General features: G+C 33.9%; 1 protein-coding gene across 2 annotated transcripts in view; it reads right to left on the reverse strand.

The window, feature by feature from the left end:
- ZFC3H1 (zinc finger C3H1-type containing) overlaps positions 1-21,330 on the reverse strand; it is a 53,338-nt gene that overhangs the window by 15,503 nt on the left and 16,505 nt on the right. For both annotated transcript variants that reach the window (XM_027071247.2, XM_027071246.2), the window contains exons 4-21: positions 19,628-19,826; positions 18,695-18,918; positions 17,361-17,484; positions 14,541-14,638; positions 13,018-13,227; positions 12,683-12,847; positions 12,034-12,171; positions 11,072-11,193; positions 10,345-10,494; positions 7,228-7,402; positions 6,841-6,972; positions 5,941-6,483; positions 5,746-5,855; positions 4,570-4,701; positions 4,344-4,465; positions 3,274-3,375; positions 2,837-2,956; positions 1,492-1,675 (exon numbers count right to left, since the gene is read on the reverse strand). In XM_027071247.2, the coding sequence (XP_026927048.1) occupies positions 1,492-1,675; positions 2,837-2,956; positions 3,274-3,375; positions 4,344-4,465; positions 4,570-4,701; positions 5,746-5,855; positions 5,941-6,483; positions 6,841-6,972; positions 7,228-7,402; positions 10,345-10,494; positions 11,072-11,193; positions 12,034-12,171; positions 12,683-12,847; positions 13,018-13,227; positions 14,541-14,638; positions 17,361-17,484; positions 18,695-18,918; positions 19,628-19,826 (3,050 nt within the window). The remainder of the gene's footprint in view (positions 1-1,491; positions 1,676-2,836; positions 2,957-3,273; positions 3,376-4,343; positions 4,466-4,569; positions 4,702-5,745; positions 5,856-5,940; positions 6,484-6,840; positions 6,973-7,227; positions 7,403-10,344; positions 10,495-11,071; positions 11,194-12,033; positions 12,172-12,682; positions 12,848-13,017; positions 13,228-14,540; positions 14,639-17,360; positions 17,485-18,694; positions 18,919-19,627; positions 19,827-21,330) is intronic.

Here is a 21,330-nt window from a genome sequence, read left to right on the forward strand (position 1 = left end):
TTCATTTAAAAAGAAAATTTTTTTTCATGTCTATTTATTTTTGAGAGAGAGTGAGGCAGCACTCTCACTCAGGGGGAGGGGCAGGGGAGGGACAGAGAGAAAGGAAGACACAGAATCCGAAGCAGGCTCCAAACTCCACACTGTCAGCACAGAGCCCAATGCGGGGCTCAAACCCACAAACTATGAGATCATGACTTGACCTAAGTCGGATACTTAACCAACGGAGCCACCCAGGTGCCCCTAAAGTTCCATTTTCTATTGGAACCTACCAAGAAGCTAGAAAGACCTATGACAAAGGGAGGTAGATTATGATTTTAAATCACATCAGTCAAAAAAAAAGGTCCTGATTTCCCACAGACCTAACAATTCCTTTTTAAGTGGATGTTCAATGAGCATTTACCAAAAAAAAAAAAAAAAAAAACCAAACAAAAAAAAACCCCACTGTTATAAAACCCTTAGATTATCAACTTCAAATGTACTTTATGTCTATATTTAGCAATACCTTTTATGAGTTACTCTGGTCTGGGAATGGGAAAAGTTAAACAATTCCCCCTCAAGGCCAGCTACTGCCAGCACAAAATATCAAAGCTTTCAATGTAACAGTTCTTTTCAACGGTCAAGGGCTTGCTATCTCTTGAAGAAGATAACTGTCTCATGATCCTATTCATAAAATAATGTACAGTTCTTTTGGCCTTCACTCAGTAAATGAGTCAGAAAACAAAACACTGTAACTTACCCCAGTAACATGGAAATGACAAACAAGGCAAGTTAAACAAGCACCATATTCAGGTATGTGTGATATATTAGCATCCCGCAGTGCTGCCTTACTAACAAAGCTTTTATACCAAGTTTTCTGACATTCAAAATAGCTTTCAAAAACTGAATTATAAATTTTCGAGTATAGTAATAAAAGACTATTCCTGATAATAAAAGATTACTCCTATTAATAGTATCAAAAAGTTGGAGTTAGAAAATGCAACAGGTTTATGAGAAAAATTACTATTTACCTTATTTGAATACATGTAACACCACCCACAGAAAAAAAGCCAATTCATCAGAATTTAGATGTTCCTAGACAAGCTTTAAATCTCTAAATTAAAAACTAACATAAAACTTAATTTGTTCCATTGTGATTTTACCGTATTTTTAAGAGACTATCACTACGTGCCTAACTTTAAAACAAAACAAAACAATAATCCTTGCACCACTCAGAATATACTGTTTTAACTAATCCTGCTTTGAAATAAGAGCCTACTGGAGTTAAAAACTGTGGCTAATTTATTACCCACACACTAAGCCACACACACAACTCAAGATCTAACCTTAAACTTTTTCTAACAGCTTTTAAACAATACACTGCTTCTGGTTTTGTCAAAAAACAAAGACCTCATTGATTCCATGATGTAAACGTGATTACCACAGATAAAATACACTTCAAACATAAAAATATAAATGTGCAACAGCTGACACAAAGATCAGAAGTGGACCTACCCCTCATTCTGATTCAAATACTTGTATGCAAGCTTGAGCCAAAGCTGTACATGAGATGGATTTTCAAGCACACTTGCTTCTAAATTAGCAATGTCATCAGTCTCATTTGTAAAGTATCTGACATCATCTGGAGTGACAACTGTATCCAAAGCTGGAACATTTATTCGGTTCTCTGGCTGGAAGGCTGGAAAGAAAAGTATCATTAGCTTCACACTTTCTTTTATCCACAGACGAAGAGAAAACAATTGGCCTCAACTTTAAAATAATCTAAAAATCTAAATATTCGAAATATATGCAGTAGCTCATAGCTTTAAGATAGAATGGTCATATACTAGGATCCTTCTTAAAGTGAAAGGGATGTTATTAAAAACTATACCAGAATAACAGGTATAAACTAGGATTCTGCTGGACAAACCAGAAGTATGGTCTCCCTACTTGAAGGGTAAGTGGCATCACCTGATAATTCACATTTACTAAATTAGAAAAGAAAAAAAAAGTTATAATTTATGAAGATAAAATTATCCCACTACATTTAGAGAAAAAGTATTAACGTAAATAAGCACATGAAAGCATATATCCATTAGATATCTGCTAATCCACAAATAGTAAACAAATTATGCAAACTTTATTTTTATTTATTTATTTATTTAACTTTTATTTATTTTTGAGAGAAAGAAAGAGACAGAATATGAACATAGGAGGGGCAGAGACAGGAGAAGGAGACACAGAATCTGAAGCAGGCTGCAGGCTCTGAGCAAGCTGTCAGCACAGAGCCTGATGCGGGGCTCGAACCCACAAACTGTGAGATCATGACCTGAGCCGAGGTCAGATGCTCAACTGACTGAGCCACCCAGGCGCCCCAAATTACAAACTTTAAAAAAGTTAGTAAATAAAGCAGAGTTAAGATAACATAAGATATACTTGACAATACACTACTCATTCATATTTACCTTGTTTGTTCGTTTATTCGTTCTGGAAGCCTACTGCATGTCAACAAGCAGACTCAAAGACAAAAAAAATACTACCCTTATCCTCAAGGACACCCAGGCAGTAGTTCTCAAGTGGGAGCAGCACTGCTCGCCTCTCCCTTGCTCAAGTATGTTGAAACCATCACATTTACTAAAGAGTGATCCCTGTATTTACTGGGCAGGGGTCATGAATACAAGGGGCAATCCTACACAATGAAGAACTACGTGCATTAAACGCCAAATGGTATCACTGTTTTAAAAAAATAGAAAAAAACAAAAAAAAAACTAAGCTCGTAGCTACACCAAAAAATTAGTAAAGCGTTAGACAAAGATGAACACCACAATTTAATGATTCAGCATCTTAAATTACTTCTTACCATACTTAATTGGTCCTGTAGACTGTTCCTCATCACTACTGAAGCTATTCTCTGAAATAGGTTTTCTCCAAAATTTTGGCTTCCATTTTCTTTTATCTTTGTAGGTTGTAAATGGAGGTGCTAAAGTAGACAGATTTCTTAGTTTTTAAGGCTATCCACACAATACTCAAAAAAAGCTAAATTTATTCTGTTAGTCAGAAATGACACACACATATATATATTTTCTGCCCTATAGAAAGAAACATTTATTCTACTCTGTAAGCATGTCATATATATATATATATATATATATATATATATATATATATATATATATATAAATATAAACATATATAAATATATGTGTATTTTTTTAGAACATAGTGCCAAAAAATTTGCTATCATAAAGAAACTCTAAGGTCCTTTTGTGTGTGTGAGACAGAGAGAGAGATACTCACTATGGCCTTTACTTTCATTGATATTGCTAACAAGGAGCACAGCCATCTGGTCCATGGACATTCGATCTTTATTTACTCCAAAAAGTTTTTCAACGTATTTTTCTGAAATTAGAAGAATGCTGTCTTCATAAAAAGCATAAAACCATGGATTACAGAGACAAGGCTAATTAAAGAGTATAAAGTGAAGAGTAATTTAAAAATTAAAAGAAAGTATATGTTATTAGTCAAAAACATATATGCCTCCCAGAGGGCAAGGACTCCACTACCTTAATTACTATGGCAAATCCTACCACATCATGCACCCAATTTGGACTTAAAAAAAAAAAAAAAGTATTTCCTGAAACAAACTAAACAAGTAAGTAAAAATTAAAGTGCCAAATTGAGAATGATCACACAGATTCAGTGACTTTACAATCACTCTGGGTTGTGATTAATACTAAATTTAATAAACACCAATTCCTTTATTTCCAGAAAACTTGTCCTTTAAGGTTTAAAATTTGGCAATAAATCTGGAGAAAATCTTAACAGTATTTACTCACAATGTGTGACAGTAATCTACACTTTCTATAGTATCAGAGTGTATAAAGTCCTTTTTATTTCTTTGTAAAATATGAAACCACATTCATCTTAATTTCCATCCCTTCTCTATTTTTTAGAATAATAAAAATAGGAGTCTTTTAAAATCATTAATAAAACTGCTAAACGAGTATGTTAATATATTCTTCTAAATAAACTGAACTATTTATTTAGATGAGCTCTTTCCAAAGAACTTTCCACAACAATGGAAATGTCTTGTATCTACACTATCCTATTGGTAAGCACTTACGGCTGAGATCAAAAGCAACTTTGAAGCACTTGAAATGTGGCTAGTGCAACTAAGGAAGAAATTTTAATTAACTTATATTTGAATAGCAACATGTGGCTAGGGACTACTATATAAAAGCAAATCTGGATAAAATGCCACAGATGAATGTACTGAATTATTACAACTACTTAAAGATGCCAATAAGTAAACACACAATTTTTAATTGCCTAAATTCAAGTTTTCACAACAAGAGGTCTTTAAGTACCTGCTGCAGCAGCAATTTCTTCATCAGTGCTTGTCTCTGAACAACCAATCAAAGACAGATTATATGACAGAATGTCCTGGAATAGCTGTTTTCGGCTAAGCGTATAGTCTTGTGTATGCTGCCTAAAATAAAATAACAACACAGAAAAGAGAATTATGTACATATCAAAGCTAAATAACCAAGACCCTTTTAAATTATAAAATATTCACAAATAAAAACTACTCACCACTGACAATCATCATCATTACATGTTCCTGTTAAATCAAAACGGCAGAAACACTGATCGGGTTCAATCATATTACTGTATGATACTGAGCTTAAGGGAAGTTTTTCCTTGGTTCGATAGTATGGACTAAATCTAAGGAGGAGAAAGGTAGACAGGCACATTATACTCCACAAACAATCCCAATAAAATTAAGAAATTTTTCATTTTTCTCCATTAAAATTTCTATGCTTTGAGCTTACTATTTATCTAATAACTTAATACCAAAATGAACTCGAAAAAACCAGAGTATCAACTGACAGAGACAACTACTTTTATACCTAAAACACAAAAGATCTGAAATAGAAAACAACAAAAATCCTTGTATTTAAACCTAGTGTCTTATCATATAATAAAACAGTATATCATATGGGCATTTCTTGTACAATTGGCATTTCTTGTGCAGCCAACAAAATAACCAGGGTTATAACTAGTGTCTGTACTACCCAATAGATGCTTTACAATTTTATAATTAAATACTACCCATTTAGTCTCACAAAGTCCAGAAGGCTTTAAAAAAGACATCCACAAAGCTAATCACCTGAGAATGTCTAAATCAATTTTATAAACACTAGCCAATGCATTCCTTAGAGTAATGATAAAATTCTTTTTAAAATTAAAAAATTCTTGTGGCGCCTGGGAGACTTAGTTAAGCGTCAGGTTCTTGATTTCAGCTCAGGTCACGATCTCATGGTTCGTGAGATCGAGCCTTGCGTTGGGCTCTGTGCTGACACAGGTAACCTGCTTGGGATTCTCTTCTCCCTCTCTGCCCCTCTCCTGCTCGCTCATTCATGCTCTCTCTCTCAAAATAAACATTAAAAATTTTTTTTTAATTCTCATTCGATTCCAGTTATTTTTCCTAAAATCCCTAATAGACAGTAATCCAGAATTCTCCACAATTCTCCAATAGCCAGAAATAAGGATTTGGTAAGAATAAACCCACTATGAGCTAAACTTTACTTCCTAATATGGTTCACATCTGACAACAAGACAATTTTATTTTCCCTAAAAGGACAAGTTCATTTTTCAGTCACCAAAATGCAATTATTTTTTCATTATTGTTAAACATCCAAGGTTATACTATCATTAAGATCAAGGAACAGTCCTGAAATTCAAGTTTATTGAATCTTTCTTTTATACCTGTACGACTTAAAAACTAGAAGAGGACTATGATAGGGTCTAAAAGGACATGGCTTTACTTCTGTTGTTTTACTCTGTGCTGTCACAAAATCCACATCCACAGAAATCTCCTACAAAAGAAAACAATAATTACATAAAGTAAATAAGCCTAGGGTGAATCCCAGATTTTATACCGAATATGAAATGTTCAGTTACCTGACCATGCAAGGCCTTTTCTGCAATGCCTGTGGTGGTTTTTAAAATCAGTTGTTTTAAGCTGTCAGCTTTTGAATATAATTTTTGTAATTCACCAATTTTTAACCCTAGAAAAAGTTCTGGTTTTTCTACCGTATTCTTAGCAGGTTTGTTTATGCATTCTTTGTTAGGTGTATCAGTGTGCTTAAGGTTAGGTTTAGTAAAAGAATTAGACTCTAAGAACGATCTTCTTCGTTCTCTGTTTGAACCAGACAAAATCTCATCATCAACATCATTTTCCTCAGTGTCCAGACTTAATTTATCTTGAGTCAGATCATGAAGTGATGGTTGGGGTAAAGAAAATTCAGGTTCCTCCTCCACAACTGGAGCAATATTTTGTTGTTCCTTTGCTTTAAGGGCTCGGGCTTCTTTTAGTTTCTGAATTTTCAGGGCATACTCATATTCTAGTTTTTGTAATCGTCTTTTTTCCATAGCAATTAGTTCTGCTGAATGCTTTCTTGGACTTGATATTGGAGAATTGTCCAGTCTCATCATTTTGTTTGGCTGGGGGGAAACATAGTATACATATTTTACATCACTATGATTTCATAAACAATTTTTGGTTGGTGTTATCCCTACAATACAATGCCAACAATATAAAACTAAATCACTGATGAGAATAAAACAGTTTTATAGAAGTCCCCAACAGTTATGCCAGTTAATCAATAATCTATGAAAAATAAAACAAAAAGATGAAATAACTAAAAAATTAAGTTTCCAAAAATATGGATGTCATTTAAAAACAAAGCTTTAATCTTTCAGAATATGCAGGAAAAAACGTGTTATTTTATATATCTCTTACCCTTAAAAGTATCATAAAACTTTCTCCTTTCCAAAAATAAAATATTCCTACAAACTTACTCCAAGGCGATCTTGTTCCAGTTTACGTTTTCCTATTTCTTTACTAGCCACTGCCTTTGCCCGAGCAAGCTCCTCTCCGTACTTTAGAGTCAAAGCTTTCTTAATTGTAACACGTTGTTGAACTTTGTGAATCTGAAAATATAGGATAATTCTGAAAATGTAAATGTAAATCTTAAAAGAGGACATACCTTCTCCTTAAATACAGCAGTTTTAGAATATTCAACTGAAAATAAAAATATTCCAAAATTATGTCTCAATGGAAGATAATATATCGGTTACACATTTTGATGGCTTTGGTTTATGGTTTTGTTTTATAAAAAAACTTAGCCCATAAAAATGAGTAGGAATGTGAGACTACAATATCTTCATTTAAAAAAAGAACATTACTTGTTCCTGAAGCTTCTTCAAAAACATTCTGTTGACACTGAGAATTTTCTCTGTTGCCTGAAGCTGTTCTGTAAGTTTTGTAATCTTTGTTTCAGCATTTCGAACAGATTCTTTCTTCTTAGCTTCTTGTTGTACTAGATTCTTTAAAACAGACTCATCTTTCATCAAGAGAATCCTAATTGGGAAATAAAATTTTTTTCTCAACTAGTGGATGAATACCATCAGAATAAAAAATTTCCAAAGCAGTAGCTCATTTTAAAAAATATATCAATACAGATGAAAATTTAAAAGGATTAATGTTTTCATATTCACACACATATTCAAATAAACACGATTACATTTAATGAAAGCAACTACAGGTCAATATCACTAAGTTTGAGTAAGGTGAATTACAGCTGAAAAACTATTACTAGTAAATGTGACTGAATCTGACCCTATAGGATTCCTGAAAAATGAGAACTTAAGACAGAAAATTGCTATGTTTGGCTTCATTTATAATGCTCTTAATATATACACAAATACGGGGCGCCTGGGTGGCGCAGTCGGTTAAGCGTCCGACTTCAGCCAGGTCACGATCTCGCGGTCCGTGAGTTCGAGCCCTGCGTCAGGCTCTGGGCTGATGGCTCAGAGCCTGGAGCCTGTTTCTGATTCTGTGCCTCCCTCTCTCTCTGCCCCTCCCCCGTTCATGCTCTGTCTCTCTCTGTCCCAAAAATAAATAAACGTTGAAAAAAAAAATTAAAAAAAAAAAATAATATATATACACAAGTAAACATCTAATATAATCAAGCACACTTACAAATCTCTAACCTATTTTATTTAAAGCTAGGCAAGCAAGGGGACAGGAAGTCTAAATTTTTAAACAATATACAGATGTAAAGATTGGAACTGTGAATAAAAACAAAACAAATAAATTAATAAAGAAACAAATAAATACAGATTTTAATTTTCTCAACTACTGAATATTATGGTAGACCATAAAATTAAAAAAATGAAAGACCTTGCCCAGGAGATATATTTCAACACTCACCAACAATTGTCATCTAAAATGAATCAGAGTCAGAGACTATGTGATAGAATGGGGAGTAGAAATAAAAGAATTTTTTAAAACCTTTTCACTTTCTGGGGCACCTAGGTAGCTCAGTTGGCTAAGCATCCAACTCTTGATTTCAGCTCGGTGATGATCTCATGGTTCATGGGATCAAGCCCCACAGCGGACTCCATGCTGACAGTGTGAAGCCTACTAGAGATTCTCTCTCCCTCTCTCTGTCCCTCCCCTGCTCTCTAATAAACTTTAAATAAATAAATATTAAAACCTTTTCACTTTTTATCGAAGTTAACAAATAGAGTCTAAATGAAATTTATTTTAATCTTTCTTAAAACATACACAATACCATTTCTCATTGATAATTTTGGAGATTTACAGTCACCACAGCATTTCATTTATGAAGAATACTTTTCATATCTCTAATATCAGGGTGTGTCTTAACATTATTATATATCATAGTTTGGCTAGCAGCAGGTTTTCTTAGTGCACAAAATAATGGCATATTTTAATTGTAATTAAAATATGGTAGTTAGCACAAAGACAAATATTCAAAATACTTAATCTCCAATGTCTTATTCAAAAATAAAGAACAGGGGCAGCTAGCTGGGTGGCTCAGTCAGTTAAGCGTCAACTCTTGGTTTCAGCTTAGGTCGTGAGCTCATGGTCCTGACATTGAGCCCCACATCTGGTTCTGCGCTGACAGCCTGACAGCATGGAGCCTGCTTGGGATTCTCTCTCCCTGCCCCTTCCCCATGTGTGCTCTCATGTGTGCGCACACTCTCTCTCACGAAATAAACTTTAAAATAAATAATAAAAGAAATAAGGAACAGAACATACTTTCGTTTACTTATAAAAATTTACATAGTCCCTATCGCCTTAATACCTCTCCTTGAGGGATTTGTGTGTGGTGCCTTGTCAAAACACTCCAAATTACATTCTTTTTTATGATTTAAAAAAATAAAGAGTACCAAGGTGGTTGTAAATTCTACCTTTTCCCCTTCACTAATTAACTGAGTAGATTAACTTCTGAAGCTTGTTTTAAAAACCATTATTTATACACCATTAATGATTTTTAACATTAAGAATTAATCCATCCCTATAATCATTTTTTACTATTAATCTTTGAAGTTTAAGAATCGGTTAGTCAGTCAGTTATTAAAAACAGAATAGGGAAAGTCTAACCATCTTTGCACAGAACCTCCCCTTACATGTGTAAACCTACAGGAGGACTAGCAGAACAAAACTCACAAGTGTTGATGTTAACTAAAGCCATTTTGCTCTTCATCAACTAATGATTTCAAGGTATATGGAGCAAAAAAGATATATAGCCATAATATTTCTATCGAATACACACTAATGGTCCTCATCAAAGACTATTACAAAAATCTGCAACTATATATGGGGACAGATGTTAATTAAACTTAATGTGGTGATCATTTCATGATATACACCTGAAACTAATATAATATTATATGTCAATTATACCTCAATAAAATAACTTCCCCAAATATGCTAATGAATTAAAATGAATTCTATGACTCATGTCCATCTTATGAAGTTACGCATTTTCAAAATTTTCCAACACTACTCGAACATAGTAATTTCACAAAACACGTAAGTTTAGGACTGTAACTTAATATTCACACACATTTATAGTAACACCGTATTTGACTATGTGTCTTACTGAACAGACTTGGTAATGATTATTTCCAACTGAGCCCACCTTCAACAATATGGTTCTAATGAAGTTATTTCAAAAAGATGTCAAAGTTTTAAGGAAAATTCCAAAACAAGGAGTTTCACAAATGTTTTTAGCAATGAATAAGCCATGTATATATCTAAAGGGAAAAAAATCTCCTCTGAAATCTTGATATTTTTATTTAAACATTAATACTATTACTTTATGTAAATGTATTATTCAACAAAATGATAGCTTTCTATGGTTTTGCCAAGTATAAAAGAATCTGTAATTATACGACATAGTTATTATTGACATTAACTGTAAAAATATATCATTCAAATATAGGAACATTTAAATATATGCCAGTACTTAATCAGATAAAGAGGCTCACCTATGTTTTTTAAGTTTCGCTTCTGCATCTGTAACCTGCTTAGTAACCATTGCTATTCTGCCAATCCCATCAATTTCTACATCAGAGTTTGCTGGGGATGATGAACTTGTCTTCAGATGATCTGATTTAATTAAACGCTGCTTCTCTCGACTAAAATAATCAATAGAAGTAGACGAATTACACCAAAAAATAAACTAAAATTACTTATCTTTGATAAAGATGTGTTCTATTTCATAAAATAAAGTAAAAATATTAATCATATTGACTAATAATAACCAAGCTGGCATTCAAAGTTGACAATATACAATAGCCTAGGTAGAGAAATGTCAAATCACAATGTTATACACCTGAGACTAATGTAACATCCTCCCATCAATTACTAAAACTACAACAGGAATCTACTACTGATTCTACTATTTTTTCAACTTTACTAAGGTATAATTGACAAATAAAATTATATATTTAAAGTATAAAAAAGTGTAGTTCTCCTTTATAGCAGCTTTAATCCTTTTCTAAACTGTTTTTATCTCAGTGCACCACTGTATTCAAGCCTATAAATGATCGATCATCTGGCTCCCCCTCCTGTGAATTATAAAAATATTAACTCTGCAGCTTGGATAAAAATCAGCATCACTCACTGCCTAATACCAATACGGTACATAAAGACTAAAGTTAAGTATTAAAAGAGCACGTATCTTTAAAGCTAATTACATAAAATGCTACTTACTTGGCAATCTCTTCCTTTAACAATCTATATTCAATCTTCTTTTCTTCAGGCAAAGCTTCAGGTGTTCGCAAGGGATCATTTTCTTTTTCAGATTTTGGAGGTACTTTCGGTTTTGAAGCTTGCTAGAAAACAGTTGAAGTCAACGAGATCAACAGCTTTCAATAATCCCATGCTAAGCTTTAGCTAAGTTTTGTATTTATATTGCAACCCAGTGCACATTTATTTAGCTATTTAGAAATAACAGAGTATCTTCATGATTACTTTATATCTCCTTTCTTAAAACAACACAGCCTGTTAGCCACAACTTAACTGTACAATCCACTAAGACCTACAGTTTTAAAATAATCGAACTAAATCATATGTAACCAACATATGCACAGTAAGAATAGGGGTAAAAGTTGTACTGGGGCACCTGAGTGGCACAGTCAGTTAAGTGTCTGACTTCAGCTCAGGTCATGATCTCGTGGTTCGGAAGTTCAAGCCCCACATCGTGCTCTGGGCTGACAGCTCAGAGCCAGAAGCCTGCTTTGGATTCTATGTCTCCCTCTCTTTCTGCTCCTCCCCCACTCATGCTCTGTCTCTCTCTGTCTCTCTTTCAAATAAATAAACACTAAAAAAAAATTTTTTTTAAGTTGTACTGAGATCATAAAAACTATTTTCTGGTAATATGATACAATTCCAAAGCAATACATTTCCTTGGTACGGAGGACAATTATCTACTCAATTTAACTATTTTGAAAAAGGTACTAGCCAATTTGAATAAAAATAAAGTGGACTTTAATAGTTAAGTCTAATTAAATTTATACATGCTTCATTACATAAAGTCCTAAATAACACAGTACTTAAAATATCCCCACAATTCAATATATTAAAAACTTACACCTCTAAGGTCTAATTTTCAGGGAAAAAAACTTTAACAATGATCAATAAATCATCTTTTCATCTTTCATTATTGCACTTACTTCAGCAGTTCGCCTTGCTTCCTTAATCATGGACTCCAATCCACCAAAAACACTATTTGTTGCCTTGGAAGCCTCTCCATCAGATTCACTGTCATCTGAATCATTCAGTGTTACAACCACTGATTTATGCTTTGGAAGCTGCAAAGACAATATATCTGTTACTCTTGATGACAGAAGTTATCTATTCTTTTCTGGGCCCTACCACAATTAGATATGTAACCTTGGACAAGTCACTTCACCTCTTTTAATTTCAATTCCTAAAAATAATGAATCCAAGTAGATAGTTTATAGTTTTTTATGGTTATGTTGCCTAACTTTGTTCCACTTCACCAATACTGGTTATTTGCCCACAAAATAAAATATTCATATTGTCAGTCTTTCTAGACACTTACTGTGACCACCTTTCTCATTAAGTTTTATATTCTCCAACTTTCTATAAAGAACCATAATGCCACCTAAATTAATTCTTTTACAACCAAACAAAAAAATAATTAATGACAAATTATACAATTTACAAATTACACAATTAATGACAAACTTTTTTGACACATATAAATAAACTGGGAGGCAGGGAATAAGACAGTAAAATTTCATAAAAATTTCTCACAAGCTATGTAGCAGTAGGATTAAATATTCTGCTTGTTTTTACCGAAATCACAGTTCGTGGAAGACGAGGTCCTCTATGAAACTTTGGATTCTGAATCCTAGGCTGAGATACTGTATTAATACTGACTATAGATAGATTGCTTCTTGGCACAGGCTGTGAATTGTTCAGTACTGGAGGTGAAGGTGGGTCACTATTACTAGATGTTTCCTAAATAAGGAAAAGAGAAATATGAAACATTTTTAAATAAAAAGACACTTCTGTCATTTTTTAGACTAGTGCTACTTTACTGAAAAGCCCAATGAATCCCAAACAGAAAAGCAGAACTACCTAAAACTAAGCTCAAGAGCACCACCTAGAGGTTCAGGCACCTAAATTACCTCTGGCTTAAAAGCTCTTTTATTTGCAAGAGATTTAAGTAGCTCTTCTCGAAGCAGCATTTCTTCCTCCTCTTCCTCATCTGCAAAAGGTGGTTTTGGAGGCTGTTCTGGATCTTCAGGTGGAAGAGGTGGTAAAGGTGGTAGAGGAGGTAGAGGTTCAAGAGAAACACATAAGCCTTCCACATAAGGCTGGCTCAAAGGTGGCATAGACTAGTTATTTTTAGAAGAGAAGAAATAATAATTACAATGCAAATACTACCAATTCAAAATGTTTATTTGTGGAGCTACATTAAATTTAAAAACGTAAACTTTAGATTATTACTTCAATTGTAAACAGAACTAAGCATCCTGTAAATCTTAAAACTAACCCAAATTCAATATTCAACCATGAAAAAAGTATAATTTTTACAATAAAAAAATCAACGATATTTGAAACATTTAATTTATGAACTTCAGGGCAATTATACAAACTCTTCCATTATCTTTCTCATTTTCATTTAGCATTCTAAAAGACAGAAATCAAATTTTACAGGGTCTTTCCCTTTAGATGACTACCTGAAAACAAGTGGAATTACTGAAAACAAAGGTGATGTTTAAGTAAAAAACAAAATTAGGCACCAAGAGATTCTGAGACTAGTCCAGAGTATCTCAAGAACTGTCAAGAACAATCTCTTAATTCCTTGTGAAATGGCTTCTTAGAAATTATAAAGAAAACTAATTGTATACAAATCCTTGAGTTTGGAAAGTTTTGTTTCAAAGACCTTCTAGTATTTCCCTTGGCACTTAGCTCATCCATTCTCCATTTCCCAAAAGAAAACATTTCAAGGGGGAAAAAAAACCTTTTCCTTCACTCTGTGCTCTAATATTCCCCTCACCTTAAGCTAGGACACCAGATGTCCACCTAGCAACTGTGAAATGGTAATGTTCCCGCTAACTTACTGAGAACTTCAGAACTTTTACTTAATGATTCCCTCACTTCCTTTTTTCCCTTTTTTTTAAAAATGGGGGACTGGCAGTTCTTTTAAAAGGAAGATGGGGAAAAAGAAATTAACTTCTACATAAAATGATCTTTTTTTGCTGAAATTTCAAATAAAAAATAACCATAATTCACCAAAAGAAAAAGGAAAGAATTTATTTCTAGAAGTATCCTTCATGCATCTAAATCCCAACTGCCAAAAAAGATAATACAAAACACGAGATAATCTCATTCTTCTTTGGAATAAAGTTTTGGAGTAGCTACTAGCTGAGAAGGAAAAAGGAAACATGGTAAGTATTGAACAAAAGTATACATGAGATTAAAAAATAGCTATGAAAAAAAATCTACCATATGGACAACCCCGCCAATACATAAATAACTATTTATTCTATAGGTTTCATAGCTATTCATTTTGGTAAACAATTCTAATTGACGCTCTCTTCAAACATTAACTGCTTTTAATTACCTGCCAGTTTTTCAGAACAAATTAGAAAAGACACAAAACAACAAAATAATTCTCTTAGAAATCACATCAGTTCTCACTTACAGAAACCTGAGGTGGTGGAGGCAAAGAAATAGATGGTGCTGGAGAAAAATACCCCAGTGAACATTCAGAGAAGAATGGTGGTTGCACCGGTGAAGGGGCTGTAAAAAATTTTTTCATTAAGAATTTACAGACGAATATTCTTCAACAGGAATAAATTAAGATTATGATATGTTTGAAGAAATAAAAATACATCAAAGTAGAGTGCAAATTAATCTCTAACAAATTCTTTAACCTCCATGAATCCTTTCCACCTATTTAAAATTATCCTTTATCATAACATCAGCCTTCCAACTTAAGCTGACAATTAGTGCCTTAAAACTCTCTAGTTTGAAAAAAACAAAAAAATCCAAAAACCTCTCTAGTTTGTTCCACTTTTCACCTAATGATGGTAACAAGGAAGGAATAGAGCAGGAAAGGCTCTTTTTTTTACATACTTTTTTTTTTTTACAAACATATTTTTTAAAAGAATAGTAAAACAAAAAATTCCCTTGAATCTGCTAAAGTGCCCTAACCAATAAAACAAAACCAGTGATGTAATTTCATTCTTCATGTGGAGCAAAGAAATGAACTATTAAGCTGTATAGAAAGCAAATAGCGGGGCGCCTGGGTGGCTCAGTCGGTTGAGTTTCCGACTTCGGCTCAGGTCACGATCTTACGGTCTGTGAGTTCCAGCCCCGTGTCGGGCTCTGTGCTGACAGCTCAGAGACTGGAGCCTGTTTCAGATTCTGTGTCTCCCTCTCTCCCTGAACCTCCCCCATTCATGCTCTCTGTCTCAAAAATAAACAAACATAAAAAAAAAAAAAAGAAAGCAAGCAAATAGGACTAGAAATGAAAAGAACTACTTATATTTAATCAATTAAATGTACACTAAGTCACATTTTAATAATTCTGAAATAAAATCAATGCATCTGTTAAATTGTTAGCATTTTTTCTTCCATGGTAGCAGATAAAAATAATTATGCATTTCAACTTCAGTAGTTTCTTAAGACTAGGTGAAATATGGCAGATTCAAAGACTACTCTTGCTACCCAGTAACTCTAGACAAACTTCAGAGAAAAACTAATGCTTCTTCTTTATCCCAGGTGTCTCACAAATCAATATGGCTATTACCCACATGATTTATATGGTTAACTTGTACCATATAATGATAGCATTTGAATATACACTGGCCTTTAGAACATTATACTTCTTAAATATCAGTACCTGTAGTGAATATAGCAAAAAGTTAAAATTTGATAAAGTTGAGTAAAGACTGCATTCTCTATTAATTTTTTAAAGTTTATCTATTTATTTAAAGTGGGCCCTACACCCAACACGGGGCTTGAACTCACAACCCCAATGACAAGAGTTGCATGCTCCACTGACTGAGCCAGCCAGGTGCCCCATTTTACAAAATTCTTTTGAAAGCATAGTTCATAAAGTTATTTTATAGAAATATAAAGTATTAATAATATTATCAATATTGGGAATGCAATGAATTATCTCAAAGAATCTACGAATAAGAAAACTTAATACTGACCAAAGAGTTAAATGTTGAAATAAAAACAGGGGTGCCTGGGTGGCTCAATTAAGCTTCCAACTCTTGATTTCGGCTTAGGTCATGATCTCACAGTAGTGAGATCGAGCCCCGAGTTAGGCTCGGCTGCTTGGGATTCAATCTCTCTCTCTCTCTCTCTCTCTCTCTCTCTCTCTTTCTGCCCCTCCCCTGCTTGTGCTTGGGCTCTCTCACTCTCAAAATAAATGTATGATGTGAAATTATCAAACATCAGCCTTAAAACAATTAACCTAAAATGAGCACTTTGGGTAAACATTAGTCAAATCATATGTTTTTCTTTGTCTCTGTCTAGACACACCCAGCATGATTCTAGTTTTGATTTGCTCTGACATGACCACAGGAAGAAATACATTGATCATACGATTGTTCAAGTAAGTATTCCAGCTCCTAGAATGTCAACTGCATTCAGTTATCTGCCTTAGTCTTACGTGTGGTTACTTTTTTTTAATGTTTATTTATTTATTTTTGAGAGAGTCAGAGCACATGAGCACAAGCTGGGGAGGGGCAGAGAGAGAGTGTGAGAAAATCCCAGGGAGGCTCCATGCTGTGAACACAGAGCCCAATGCGGGGCTAGAATTCACACACTGTGAAATCATGACCTGAGCAGTAATCAAGAGTCAGACACCTAACCGACACACAGGCACCCCAGTCTTATGTGTTTTAATTAGTAAGAAAATAGGCCTCTCACAAAATCACCCTTGAATATCACCTAAGCAAGTCTCTAGCTCTCAAGAATAGTCACATCCTAATGTATGCGATCGAACTGAGGTACTGCCCTCATCAGTTCTAACCAGCCTCTCTTGAGATGCTACTAGTACTACTTTCCATCTGCAAATTCCTTAGAAGTAACATCGCTGTAAGGAGAAAGGAAGCCTCAAAACAAGATTTTTTTTTTTACTAAACTAGAAAGTATCTTTAACATAAAGGTAACTTTAGAGATCAAAAGTTTATTGTGTTTTATTTAAAAACAGTGTTCCATCTTTCCAACTATCTTCACTTTTTAGATCCAACAGTTAATAGGAGTTTAAATACTGCCTTTTTATTTAAATCCTATCTAGAAACAAACACCTAGAAATAAAGGTTCATATTACATATTTGAGGTTTGCTCTCAGAGTATTTACACCATTAAATGTCTACAGTTACACAATTCACCAGCAAATATCACTTTTCATGACACATTTCTTCCAAGGTTTGGGTAGCTTTATGATCATTTTCTATTTATGAAAATTTGTGAATATGATAATGTTTTAAGTTTTGGTTCATACCTGGAGAATTGGTTTCACTATCTGTATCCATAGCAACTTCTTCATAGTTATCATATTGATAAATGCCTCCTCCACTATCAGTAGGTTGCTTATCTAAGGATCGTCTTAGGTCAGGATCTGAAGACTAATAACAAGATTTTTTTTAGTTTCAAAGCATTTTCTGTCTCAGTCTATTCTTACACTAGAAACTACGAAACAATTGACAGTTATTTCTAGGGAACACTATCAAAAATCATATTCATCTGTAAAATTAAGATGCTCAAGTTCTTGAATACTTATGGCCTCTCTAAGAAACCAGATGAATAAACTCAAGTTTTAGGTCATTGAGACTATATTTTGGAGTATTTCCAAAAAATCCAGTAACATCTTAGTTATGGATACATTAATGATAGCTGAAAACTAGAAATTCTTAGTTGACATGTTTATGTGTAGTTTTCTTTTTTTATTTCTTACACGTTTCACTCAGAGACAGTTCTTAACAAACCAAAATCTAACAAAACCAATCCTGATGGATAAAGAGTCATGTAAGAGTGCAACACGTTTCTCTAAAAGAGATTCTATCAAAGTACTTTTTAGAAGTTCAAAGTATATTGATAAATTCCTTGCTTAAACAAACCTAACTCCTGACTCCCTACAAAGTGCTTTTACTTTTTAACATCCCTCTCTTCAACAGTCCATTCACTAGTCTCAAATCTCAAAATTCTAATATTTGTCACTTATACCACTAGAGACTGATAATAAATCTCCAATTTACTGCCTAACACCATCCATAAAAACCAATGACTTAATTATTAATGACTTTACATAATAAATTCTTAATGCTTAAACTAAATGCTTAATAACTAAAGTAGCCACAAGCAGTCAGACTATGATGATTTAACTTTCTTTAAAGCATTCCATACCAACTGGTCATGACACACTTCTAATTCTACAATACTAAACAAATGTTAAAAAACAAAAACCAAAAAAACAACTAATGAAATTCTGCCCTTATAACTTAAGGTATGGCCATATATTTTTTTTTTTTTTTGGATAGGTCTATACTACAATTTAGTAATCTCACTTTCTTCTAAATACAGAAGGATGAAAAAGCCAAAAGCAGACTTTGCTAACCATATTTTAATCTTTCATTTCTTCCATTTCTATTATCTATAACTATATAAGACTCATTCTCAATTATAACCAACCTTCTCATCTCCCCAAAAAAGTTTTATCAAATTCTATCAAATACAAGAGATCTACGCTTTTTCTTAATTGACTGACTTTATGATAAAAGACAACAAAGACACTTAAATTTGAATAACATTTTGATTTTATATTTTAGCACTCTTTACCTTACTTCTTGATCTCCTCTTTCCACCAACCAATTTCATGAATCGATTGTACTGCTCTTCCTGATTTGAGAGATCTCGAATTTTTCTGATTTCTTCTTCTCTTTTCCTTCTCTCTTCTTCTTCAGCTTGTTTCCGCTGATCCTCTTCTTTCTGTCTTTCCTGTTCTTTTTGTTGTTGTAGTTTCTTCCAAGCCTTTGTTTGCTGCTTCCTTAATGCCTGTTTAGCTTTAAATAGAAAATACAGAAACATCAGTACCTACTAGAGTTAGAATTTCCTACATAAAAGAAAACAAGGGCTTTATAATTTATTTTCATTATTGTTAAGTCAAATATACAGCTGTTCCTCCAAGTTCTGTTTATACAGGATTGTCCCCCATTCAGGGCCCTGTAATTCTGCAAACTCAAAACTTTGTGAGTTAAAATCTTGAAATTAGGGGCACCTAGGTGGCTCAGTCGGTTGAGTGTCTGACTCTTGATTTCGGCTCAGGTCACAAACCCAGAGTCATAGGACTGAATCCCATATTAGGCTCCGTGCCAAGTGTGGAGCTTGCTTGAGATGGTCTCTCTCTCTCCCCACCGCTCCCCTCCCCCCGCTTGCGTTTTTTTCTCTAAAATTAAAAATTTTTTTAATCTTGAAACTATACTGATGTATGAAATCAATTAAAAGAATTTAACAGGGGCACCTGGGTGGCTAAGTCGGTTAAGCGTCCGACTTTGGCTCAGGTCATGATTTCGCGGTTTGTGAGTTCGAGCCCTGCGTCGGGCTCTGTGCTGACAGCTCAGAGCCTGGAGCCTGGAGCCTGCTTCAGATTCTGTGTCTCCCTCTCTCTCTGCCCCTCCCCCCGCTCGCACTCTGTCTCTCTCTCCCTCTCTCAAAAATAAAAAAACATTAAAAAGAATTTTTTTAAAGAATTTAACAGAAATGATCAATCACCTGTAGTGCTAACTTTTTTGGCTGAATGTGTTTTTGTACTGGTTTTAACTTTTTGTTGTACAGTTTTCGTCTTAGTCAACTTTTCTTTGCTTTCTTTCATCACCTGCTGTTCTTTTTGTTGCCATTTTTTACTGGCTGACTGAAGAGCCAAAAGTCGAAGTTGTAGCTCAGACAGTTCCTCTTCATCTTCACCAAGTTTCTTTAAAAAAATAAACAGTTGCAATTTTTTAGTTCTATTATTTAACCTTAAACATTTTACCAAGTCAAATCTTTCCTAAGATCAGAATTTAAAGTTAGCTGTGAGGCAAATATTTAAATAGCAATGTAACTGAAATAAGGAAACTAAACTACTTTCCGCACAGCCCTACATCCTAATTCAGTCCCTATGATATAGAAGATCAATCTGTAGACTGTGTGTGTATATGTAAGTTGAAGGGTTAGAAGAGGTGGATATAACTGATGGAACAGGATGATGTAAAAAGAAAAAAAAAAAGGAAAGTTAAAGGTCAGAGATCAGCATTTAACTGAACTTCCCAAACAAGTAAAAATCTGATGACAACAAATGCAAGAAGAAATCAACCCAGAGGTGGCTTAACAAATGAAGAATGTCTCTGTTCCTCCCCCACTTACCCTCTGTCTCTCTCAAAAATAACTAAACATTTAAAAAAAAAAATTTTTTTTTTTTTTTTAAATGGGGCGCCTGGGTGACTCAGTCGGTTAAGCATCCGACTCTCAAGCGTCTCAAGCGTCATGACTCTAATCATCATGATCTCACAGTTCGTGGTTCGAGCCCCCCCCTCCGGCTCGGTGCTGACAGCTCATAGCCTGGAACCTGCTTCGGATTCTATGTCTCCACGCTTTCTGTTCCTTCCCCACTTGCCCTCTGTCTCTCTCTCTCTCTCTCAAAAATAAACAAACATTAAAAAAAAAATTTTTTTAAAAGAATAAAGAATGAAGTGGTTCTGTAATCATGTGATTTACTAGTGTTACAAGGAATACAGAGAACAAGTACACTGAATGTCAAGGTTGAAATTTGCAAACTTTAAAAAAAATACGTATTTTGGGGTGCATGGGTGGCTCAGTCGGTTAAGTGTCCAAATCTTGGTTTTGGCTCTGGTCATGATCTCCCGGGTTTGTGAGTTCAAGTCCTATATTGGGCTCTATGCTGACAGTGCAGAGCCTGCTTGGGATTCTTTCTCTCCCTCTATCGCTTCCCCTCCCCTGCTTGCTCTCTCTCTTAAAAATAAACAAACTTAAAAAATATTTTTTTAAATACATATTTTATTATTCTTTAAATTAGATTTACTTATATTTGAACATTACATGTTCTAAAACTACAGATATGTATCTGAACATTTAAAATATTTTGAACACCCAAGACTTTTCTTCAGGGAAGCTGAAATAGGAAAACAGGTTACAAGTAAATGTTTGAAATTTTTTTTCCAACTGAAATACCTTCTTACATTTTTCACTCTACCTTTTTTGAGATAATTTAAAAAATTAATCTATTCTCCACATCTTAGCTAAAATGTAATGTCAGGCAAACAAAACGGAGGTTCTAAATTGAGTACATGGATTTGGTGGGAAGAGAGATTTTGGGAGTCCTCTGTCGTCCCCACCCTTTGAGGTTAAATGCAAAACTGTTTTTCCTTTATGTGTATTTATTTATTTATTTATTAATGTTTTATTTTACTTTTGACAGA

This window comes from Acinonyx jubatus, chromosome B4, assembly GCF_027475565.1.
Source record: "Acinonyx jubatus isolate Ajub_Pintada_27869175 chromosome B4, VMU_Ajub_asm_v1.0, whole genome shotgun sequence".
Classification (NCBI taxonomy): Eukaryota; Metazoa; Chordata; class Mammalia; order Carnivora; family Felidae; genus Acinonyx; species Acinonyx jubatus.